We start from the raw sequence: 10,640 nt of genomic DNA, 5'->3' as shown, positions 1-10,640 counted from the left end.
TCGAGTGCGGTAGGATGGGAGGTTGAAAGGATATTGGGAGTCAGGGGCCAGAGTCTCCAGTGAATGAGGGATTGTAGCTGGGAATGTGTTTGTGACAACCACAAACACATGGATGGGAAGAATGTGCCCTGAGACTCAGTGAAGCTGAGGTTTTAAGATGGATGGAGAAGTAGCCACCATTGTGGGCAGAGGCAGACGCATTTTGAAGGAGGAAATGGTGGACAGGCTAAAGATTTGTCCTCAGTACCCTGGAGAGGGAAGTTGGTTGTGAACACTTTGTGCTTTCCGTTTATTCCAGAGCCCTGTCCTGAGTGCACTGTGGGGATAAGAGGAGGAGCATCCTCGTTCTTCTGCTCCCTGTTATTCAGGAAAACTTACTGTCTGAATCACAGGATGGCGACCATGGTACTGTCCCCCACTTGTGGTGAGTTTGGGAGTCAGCCCTCAGAGCCCAGGTGTTAAAGGCCCCTGCACCACAGAGCAGGTAGAGGGAAGGGACTGAGAAGTTGAGGTGGGTGTGTTACCCCAGGAACCTGGAGGTCATTGGTGCCTGACTCTGTGGTTCTTGGGATTTGGGACTTAGCTGGTTTGAGTGTCTCTGGAGATGTCACTTGTGTGGTGAATGTGTGGGAGCTTTTGACTTATACTTCTAATTCTTTCTATAAACTTAAAAAAAAATAACAGTGGTGTCCTTTGGGACTTCAGTTTCCTCATCTGCAAAATGGAAATAGAAGTCTTTTCCTCCAGCGTGGGAGGGCGCTTGGCCCTATTTTCTGGCCCTGGGTGAGACAGTGCTCTGTTCCGTTTTCCTGTGGAAGCTGGGTGTGGGTGTTTGGGTGTCGGTATGTGCTGTGTGTGGGAATAGTCATTTGTGTCTGTTGGGGATACAGTCAATCACAAGTAGGTGGGGGAGCCTCCTGATTTGTGAGTGTGAGAACAGGGGGCAATCCTGGATTCTTGGGACATTTCTTCTTCTCCAGCTCAGTCTTCCCCGTACCCAGCCTCTCACCAGAAAGGATGCACAGAGGAGGAAGGGTTGGCTAATGGCTTCCTGACAGAATGGTTACAGGTGAGTCAGATATTCCTGTTTCCAAATCATTATTCCTTTGACCAGAAGTTGGACTTGTTATCCTTCAGTGACCTGCAGCATCAGAGCCAAATCAGGTCTTTGGGCATCTGATGGAGGGTTTGGGGCAACCCAAACAGTGTTAGCATATGTCAGCATTTACTGCAATGTAGAGCCTCCTCCAGGGTCACTGTCTATACCATGTTCTGCTGAGAGGTTTTTGTTGTTGTTGTTGTTGTTTTAATTTTATTGAAGTATAGTTGATTTTCAATGCCCTGTTAATTTCTTCTGTGTAGCAGAGTGACAGAATGTGTGTGTGTGTGTGTGTGTGTGTGTGTATTCTTTTTCATATTCTTTTCCATTATGGTTTATCACAGGATATTGAATATAGTTCCCTGTGCTATACAGTAGGACCTTGCTGTTTATCCATCCTGTGTATAATAGTTTACCTCTGCTAATCCCGAACTCCCAATCCTTCCCTCCTTACTCTCCTCCCCCTTTCTGAGAGTTTCAAGGGGAAGCTAAGGAAAGACATGACTGTGTCCTAAACTCATGCAATTGGTGATGGCCGTTAGGGCATCATTCATCCATTTACCAAGTACTTCTCTGATTTCTGCAATGTCCTAGGCCTATGCTCATCCTTTGAGATTGAGGGGAATTCGATTGCAGGATGTCACAGTCTCACTGGGAAAGAAAATCACCTGTGTGTTAGAGGCACATTTAACATTGGGGGTGGGCATGTATAGACAGGAGAAGAGAGTTCAGGGCTGACCCTAGGAGCAGTTGAGAGCAGAGATCAGAACCCTGCCCATACAGCTTCTGCTTTGGATTCCCTGTCCCTACTCCTCTCTCATCCTTGGCTCTTTTCCTGTCCACATTGGTGGGGTTGGTCCTTGGCTAAGCCATGATGTTTGTGGTGGTTTAGGACTTGGTGAGTTTTGAGGATGTGACTGTGGAGTTCACCCAGGAAGAGTGGGCACTGCTGGACCCTTCTCAGCGAACACTGTACAGAGATGTGATGCTGGAGAACTGCAGGAACCTGGCTTCACTTGGTAAGCCTGACATCATTCCTGCATTTATTTAATGACTCAGGTAACAAGACTTTTTTAAAATTGAGGTATCATTCACATAACATAAAATTCGCCATTTTAATCATTTTAAAGTACGCAGTTCAGTGGCTTTCTTTTTTTTAATCTTTATTGGAGTATATATAATTGCTTTACAATGGTGTGTTAGTTTCTGCTTTATAACAAAGTGAATCAGTTGTACAGTGGCTTTTGATAAATTCACAGTGTTGTGCATCACTCCTAAAACCTGTACCCATTAAGTGGCCAGTACCTGTTACCTTCCCCACTCCCCAGTACTGGTAACCACTAATTTGCTTTCTATCTCTATGGATTTGCCTATTCAGAGCAGTTCATATCAATGGAATCATAAAATGTGTGACCCTTATGTCTCATTTCTTTCAAGCAACTTAATGTTTAAAGGTTTAGCTATGTTGTAGCATGTATAGTTTCTTTATTCCTTTTTATGACTGAGTAACATGCTCTTTTATGGGTATACCACATTTTGTTTATCCGTTCATTTGGTTGATAAACATTTGGGTGGTTTCCACTTACTGCCTATTGTAAATAATGCTGCTTTGAATATTTGTGTACAAGTCTTTGTTCAAACACCTATTTTCAGTTCTCTCGACTACGTATCTAGGAGTGGAATTCTGGGTTATAGATTACTATGTTTAGCTTTTTGAGGAACTGCCAACCTGTTTTTTACAGCAGTTGCACCAATATATGAGCGTTCCAGTTTCTCCATATGTTCCTCAACATTCGCTTTTTTGAATATAACCATCCTCCTGGGTATGAAGTGGTATCTCACTGTTGTTTTGATTTGCATTTCCCTAATTACTAATGACACAGAACATTTTTTTCATGTAATTGTTGGCTGTATATCGTTTTTGGAGAAATGTCTATTCAAGTTCTTTGCCAATTTTTTAATTGGGTTATCTCTTTTGTTTTTGGGTTTTAGAGGTTTATTATATTCTGAATACTAGATCCTATTTGCAAATGATTTCTTCCATTGTCTGGTATCTTTTCATTTTCTTGATAGTATCCTTTGATACACAAGTTTTAATTTTGATGAAGTCCAATTTATGTACTTTTTCCTTTTATTTCTTGTGCATTTGGTATCATACCTAGTTATTGCCACCAAGGTCCTGAAAATTTAGCTCTATGTTTTCCTCCAAAAATTTTATAGTTTTACCTTTTCAATGAAATCTTTTATCTATTTTGAGTCAATTTTTATATGGCTTAGGAGAAATTGTCAGCTTCATTCTTTTGCATTTATTAATCCAGTTGTCCCAGCATCTTTGTAGCAAAGACTATTCTTTCCCCCATTGAATTGTTTTGGCACAATTGTCAAAAATTATTTGACCATAAAATGCGAGTTTATGTACTCTCAACTATTTTCCATTAATCTGTGTTTAGCATTGTGCCAGTACCACATTACCATTGCTTTGATGTCAGTAAGTGTGATTCCTCCTATTTGGTTCTTTCTCAGGACTGCTTTGTTTATTCAGGATGCCTTGCAATTCCGTATGAATTTTAGGATCGCCTTTCCATTTATGTAAAAAAAGCTGTTAGAAATTTGATAGCGATTTCATTGAATCTGTAGATGATTTTGGTTATTATTGTCATCTTAACAATATTAAATTTTTCAATACATATCCTCTGTTGCTTATTTTTAATTTGCTTCTGTTGTGGTCAGAGTAGATACTTTGTATGATTTTATTGTTTTTAAATTTATTTAGACTTGTTTTGTGGACTAACATGTGCTCTATTCTGGAGCATGTTTTCCAGGCACTTGAGATGAATGTGTGTTCTGTTGTTGGGTGAAGTGTTTTATGTCTGTTAGGTCTAGTAAGTTTATAGGATTGTTTAAGTCCTCTGTTTCCTTGTTGGTCTTTTAACTAGTTGTTCTACCCATTATTAAAAGTGGGCATTGAAGTCTGCAACTATTATCGTAGAACTCTATTTCTCCCTTCAGTTCTGTCAGTTTTGAATTTGTATATTTTAAACCTTTGTTGTTAGGTACGTATATGTAATTATTATATCTTTTTGATTAATTGATTTTTTAATCATCATATAATATATTTTGTTGTGTCTTGTAAGAATTTTTGTCTTAAAGTCTATTTTGCCTGATATTCGTATAGTCACATTCTCTCTTTTTTAGCTGTGGTTTATATGGAATATCTTTTTCCACTTGTTGACTTTCAACCTGTTAGTGTCTTTAGATAGAAAGTGAGTCTCTTATAGATAGTGTATAATTGATTATTTTCTATCCATTCTGCCAAAATCTGCCTTTTAATTGGACAGATTAGTCTGTTTACATTAATTGAATTACTTATAAAGAAGGACTTAGTTGTGTCATTTTGCTGTTTGTTTTCTACATGCTTTATATTATTTTTATTCCTCAGTTCCTCCATTATTGTTTACTTTTGTGTTAGGTATTTTGTAGTGGACCATTTTGATTCCCTTCTCATTTCTGTTTATATTTTTTAGTTATTTTCTTAGTGGTTGCCTGAGGGATTGCAATTATCATTTTAATTTTAAGCAATCTATTTTGATTTCATATCAACTTATTTCAACAGTATACAAAAAATTAGCTCCTGTATAGCTGTGCCCCTCCTTATGCTGTTTTTTGTTTGTTTGTTTTTTACAAATTATAACTTTATACATTGTTTCATTAACATGGATTTATAATTTTTAGTTCAGACATTTCTCTTTTAAATCATATTAGAAAAAAAGAGGAGTCATAGCCAAACATACATGAGTTACAAACCCAAAACAAACAATTGTTTTTGACTTTTATATTTACCTATTTATTTTCCTTTATTGGTGTTCTTTATATCTTTGTGTGGATTTGAGTCAGTATTCATTGCCCATTCATTTCAGCTTGGAAGTCTCCTATTAGCATTTCTTGTAGGATAGAAATGTTAGTGACAAACACTCAGATTTTGTTTATAGGAATGTCTTCATTTCTTTATTTTTGAAGGACAGAATTTTTGGTTCACTTTTTTTTTTTTTTTTTTTTTAAGCAGCTTGAGTATATTATCCCAATGCCTGTTGCCTCTGTGGTTTCTGATTCAAAATTATCTGTTACTCTCACTGATGATCCTGTGCACATGATGAATCTCCTCTCTCTTGCTGCTTTCAGGATACTCTGTCTTTGTCTTTCCAGAGTTTCATTATGTGTTTCAGGATGGATTCTGACTCTTTGAATTTATCCTGTTTTGGGTTTGTTAAGCTTCTTGGTTGTGTACATTTATGCCTTTCATCAAATTTGGGGAAGTTTTTAGCCATTATTTCTTTAAATATTCTTTCTGCCCGTTCTTCATTTAAGGGACTCCTATTATGTGTGTGTTGGTATGTTTAATGGTATCCCATGGGTCTTTTAGGTGCTGGTCATATTTTGTTTATTCTTTTTTTTCTTTCTGTTTTTCAAACTGAGTAATATAAGTTGTCCTGTCTTCATGGCTACTGATTCTTTCTTCTTGCTCAAATCTGTTGTTGAACCACTCTTCTGAATTTTTCATTATAGTTATTGTACTTTTCAATTCCATAATTTCTGTTTGGGTTCTTTTTATAATTTCTGTCTCTTTAAGATGTTTTCTGTTTGGTCAGGATTTGTTCTTATGGTTTCCTTTAGATCCTTAAGCATATTTAAAACAGTTGATTTAAATTCTTGGTCTAGCAAGTCCAATGTTTGGACTTCCTGAAGGATAGTTTCTACTAAATTTTGGGGGTTTTTTCCTGTAATGGGCCATACTTTTGTGTATTGGCCTGCCTTATAATTTTTTGTTGTTGAAAACTAGACATTTGGAATATTACAACATAGTTATTCTGGAATCACATTTTTCCCCATCCCTAGAGTTTGTTGTTGTTGCTTGTTTTAGTTGGTGTGGTATGTATGTTTAGTGATATTTCTGAACTCATTTTTGTAATGTCAGTATTTGTTGATGTGGCCACTGAAGACTCTGTTCTGTTAGCTTAATGGTTAGCTAGTGATTTATCAGATTTCCTTGAACACTTGGAACAAAAATTTAAAAACTCCTAGTCTCTCTATGCAGGGGCATACCTTCAAAATCAAGCAGTTTATAACTCTGCCTTAGTTTTCACTTCCTGTTTGTGCAGAGCCTGAAGGTCTGCCAAAGGTGAGGACTTAGTGCCCTCTCATGTCTTTTCTGAGCATGTGCCCAAGCCTGGGTATGCACATGGCTTTCTAGATTCAAAGGAATATGAGGGAGCTTTTCAGAAAGCTTTTCAAAAATTCCGCAAAACATTTTATTCTATACTTTTCCTCCAGGTTTCTTGGTTTGCCTTTTGCTTTCCTTTGCTGTTTCCACTTGCCTCAGGCAGTAGTGGCTAATATATTGCCTTTTAATGTCTTCAGCACATGTCCACTGGGTAACCAGCTCAGCCTTCAGAGAGTTTGGGGTTAGATAAGTAAAGGCAAGCCCTTTGAGCCAGTCCTTCAGGGAGCCACCAGAAAGGTCAAAACAAACAACCACAGCTTGTTGAGAATAAGGTCCATCCTACTCCCTCTAGTACTAGGAGTTGTCTTCAGTGTCACAGCCAAAGCAAGGAGTAGAGGATGAGGCAAGGGTCAGTTAAAATGTCAGCTGTTTTTTGTCTTCGATTAAGCATTTTCCTGGTTGCTGTAGACTTTTGATAAGTTTTCAGAGTTGTGATAAAGTTGTTCTGACAGTTTTTGCCAGTTTATTCACTGTTTTCATAGAGAGGGGGACTTCTGAAGTTCCATATTCCATGATTTTCATTGTCATCATTTCTCACCAGACGTCAAGCATGTGTCTGTTTCTGGGTCTGTTACTGGGGTGTAGGAGTACAGTGATGGAGACAGACATGGTCCCCATGCTCATAGAGCTTTCTGTTTAATTCCTTCCCTATGAACTGAATATTTCCTTACCCTGACTTTATATTCCCCATATGTAAAACCTTTATAGCTTTTGAAGTGTGTATTTAAACTTGGGCATGATTCCCCCACACACACCACCACCACCAAATGGAAGATATTAACTACTTGATGACCATGAGCACATAGTCCCAGGCCTCCTGGAGCCTGAGGACTGATAAAGTTAACCCTTGTGACACCACCTTGTTCCCTCATCATCAGCCAATCAGAATTGTGCACGATCTGATCATATACCTTGCAACTCCCCTGCCCCCCGCCACCTGACTTTTAAAAATGATTTGCCAAAACCCTTTGGGGAGCTCGAGGCTTTTTAGGGCATGAGCCACCTCATCTCCTTGCATGGCCTTGCAATAAACCTCTCTCTGCTCCAAAATAAATAAATAAATAAAATTTTTAAAAAACCTGGGCATGGACTTTGGACCTATGTGTGCCCTGTCACCTGGATATTGAATGAGTTGCTTGTATTTTTGTTTCCTGAGAGTTACTATATTCATTAGAATTTAGATGTAATTATTTCATTGCTCCCAAAGCCACACTTGCCCGTCTTCAGAATTCTTGGCTTCAGTTTCATGCAGTTGCTTGTCACTTGCACAGCCCCCCTATAACATGGCTTTCTTCCGCAAATAGGGTATCATGTTGATAAACCCAGTCTGATCTCCCAGTTGGAGCAAGAAGACAAGGTGATGGCAGAGGAAACAGGAATTCTTCCAGGCACCTGTCCAGGTGAGCACTAGGAAGATATGAGAAATAGTCTTTTTGAGGAATAGCTCTAGCCAATGATTCAGGGCATGGGAGTATTACATTTGGAAATGGCAATCAGGGAACTTCGTAAAATGTCCTTTGTTTCTGACAGAGATGGCCATGAACATTTGTCATGAGCTTCCTCATGCACCTTCTTTCTTTCCTCTTTAACTTTCTGTTCAACATCTCATACTTTACTTTGGACTCAGAGGGGGAAAAAATAAAGATGTCTCTTTTCCTTTTTAAATTTAAGTCTCATATGAGCTCTTTGTCCAACTCCTTCCTACTTTACCTTCCTGATAATTCCTCCCTTTGTAAATCTCTGATCAGTCCTAATCCTTTTAGAATCCTTTTTTAATACCTGTAATTTGAATACTTATATCCCTTTCATTGCAAACTTGCTCAAAAACCCTAATCCCTCAGTCTGTCTGTACTCGTGTGTACTTTTGTGTTTCTTTTCTCCGTCAGCTTAAATTTCTTTTCAATTTGTTTCAGATTTGGAGACGGTACTTAAAGCAAAATGGTTAACTCCTAAGAAGCACGTTTTTAGAAAAGAACATTCTAATGGTGTAAAAGTGGTAAGACTAACATGGTTGATTGCTGTTTTTTCACAGTAGGAGAATTCCATAAGTTAGAAAAGCCACAGAATAAACAGGAGAGTCATTAAAGGGAAATGTCATTTACATATGAGATAATGGTGTCTCAGAAGAGATACTGTAAATCAGTTGTGAATTTGGAGAAAACTATAAATTAACTCCAGACTTGTTTCTTTACTGAGAATTTCCACAAGTAAATATTTCCTTAAATGTGATTAAAATATTGACTGTCGAAATATAACGTGGTCTTAAATTTATCAGAAAATGCTCTGTGAATATGATAAGGACTTGTGGCAATGTGTCTGTCTCTCTTTTTTTTAACTTCTAAGAGCTCAAGCTGGGCAGAAGCCCAGTTTGACAGGCATTTAAAATAGGTAACCAAAACATCAATTATAATACTGTAACAGAATTTCTGGGAGAGAGAATTTGTATAACAGCATTGAATATTAAAAAATATTATAAATTATACTTTTCATTAATCTTTTAACAGGAGAGAAGTCATCTGGGAGTGAAACTCAATGAATGTAATCAGTGTTTTAAAGTCTTCAGCACAAAATCTAACCTTACTCAGCACAAAAGAATTCATACTGGAGAAAAACCCTATGACTGTAATCAGTGTGGCAAATCCTTCAGCAGTAGATCCTACCTCACTATTCATAAGAGAATACATAATGGGGAGAAGCCCTATGGATGCAATGACTGTGGGAAAGCCTTCAATGATCCTTCCTCCCTCAGACTGCATGTGAGAATCCACACTGGAGAAAAACCCTACGAATGTAACCAGTGTTTTCATGTCTTCCGCACTAGTTGTAACCTCAAAAGCCACAAGAGAATTCATACGAGGGAGAATCACCATGAATGTAATCAGTGTGGCAAGGCCTTCAGCACGAGGTCCTCCCTTACTGGGCACAACAGTATTCATACAGGAGAGAAACCTTATGAGTGCAGTGATTGTGGGAAAACCTTTAGGAAGAGCTCATATCTCACACAGCATATGAGAACTCATACTGGAGAAAAACCCTATGAGTGTAATCAGTGTGGAAAATCCTTTAGCAGTAGCTTTTCTCTTACTGTGCACAAGAGAATTCATACCGGTGAGAAACCCTATGAATGCAGTAACTGTGGGAAAGCCTTTAATAATCTCTCAGCTGTTAAGAAACATGTAAGAACTCACACTGGAGAAAAACCCTATGAATGTAATCATTGTGGGAAGTCTTTCACCACTAACTCTTACCTTTCTGTGCACAAGAGAATCCATAATAGGTGGATATGACTACAATAACTGGGAAAGCATTCACTGATTTCTTATCTCTCAGACAACTTGTGATAACTCACACTTAGATGTATGAGTTATCTGTTGCTGCATAACAAATTTCCCTTCAAAACATAGTAGCTTTAAACAGCAAACATTTATTATCTATAGGTCAGGAATTCAGAACCAGCTTAGCTGTGTAGTTCTAGCTCAGGAACTCTCATGAGATTGTAGTCAAGATGTCAGCAGGAGCTACTGTCATCTACTTTACTGCTGGCTGAAGAGTCCACTTCCAGAATAGCTCAGTCACATGCCTGGCAAGTTAGTGCTGGTTGTTGGCAGGGAACCTTCATTTTCTCACCATGTAGGACTCTCCACAGGGCTATGTGTCTTTATGACGTAAAAGCAGGTTCCTCTGAAAGCATTTGATTTAAAGAAGAGCTAATGCAAAAACCACAGTGTCTTCTATGACCTAGTCTCAGAAGGCCATATCATCACTTCTTCCGTATTTTAATGGTCACACAGACCAATCCTGATACAGTGTGGGAAGAGACCATACTCAGTATGAATACCAGGAAACAGATTGTTGGGAACCATCTGAGCAGTTTTCCATGAAATCACTGATGTAAGGCCTCAGGAGACCCTCATTCTTTCAGTCTGTTCAGTATGAAGTAATATTTAATAACTCTCATGTTAATTCACCCGTGAAAGAAACCTCATGAGTCCAGTCTTTGTGATAAGCTTTCAGCTCAAATTCACCCTAATGTACACAAAAGATTAAGTATTGTGGATAAATCTGAGGAATACAGTGGTGATATCTAGGGAGTCATGTGACAATTCACACTAAGGGGAAAGTCCTATGAATATCATCAGAATGTAGAAGTCTTCAGGGACACTCATCCCTTAGAACACACATGAGGAATCACTACAGAGGAACACTCACTCATTTAAGGAATGTGGAAAACTCTATAGCACGAGAGTTTACATTACCGAACAG

The 10,640-nt window shown here is 38.4% G+C and overlaps 1 protein-coding gene across 1 annotated transcript; it reads left to right on the top strand.

Annotated features, from left to right (window-relative positions):
• Positions 1 to 393: 393 nt before the first annotated feature.
• Positions 394 to 9,664, top strand: LOC103073799 (zinc finger protein 558). Its single transcript, XM_007460634.1, has 6 exons — positions 394 to 424; positions 981 to 1,069; positions 1,992 to 2,118; positions 7,682 to 7,777; positions 8,291 to 8,397; positions 8,882 to 9,664. The coding sequence occupies exons 1-6, from the start codon at positions 394 to 396 to the stop codon at positions 9,662 to 9,664; spliced, it is 1,233 nt and encodes a 410-aa protein (XP_007460696.1).
• Positions 9,665 to 10,640: the final 976 nt, after the last annotated feature.

This window comes from Lipotes vexillifer, unplaced genomic scaffold (assembly GCF_000442215.2).
Source record: "Lipotes vexillifer unplaced genomic scaffold, Lipotes_vexillifer_v1.1 scaffold1011, whole genome shotgun sequence".
In the NCBI taxonomy this organism is placed as follows: Eukaryota; Metazoa; Chordata; class Mammalia; order Artiodactyla; family Lipotidae; genus Lipotes; species Lipotes vexillifer.
The sequence above is the reverse complement of the archived record's forward strand: the minus strand, read 5'-3'. Positions and strand labels throughout refer to the sequence as shown.

Bases quoted from the DNA above. Each gene is read 5' to 3' on its own strand.
- LOC103073799 (XM_007460634.1), top strand. From the start codon at position 394: ATGGCGACCATGGTACTGTCCCCCACTTGTG. The intron at 1,070-1,991 runs GTGAGTCAGATA...GTGGTGGTTTAG, and splicing joins TCCTGACAGAATGGTTACAG to GACTTGGTGAGTTTTGAGGA. The intron at 8,398-8,881 runs GTTTTTTCACAG...ATCTTTTAACAG, and splicing joins GACTAACATGGTTGATTGCT to GAGAGAAGTCATCTGGGAGT.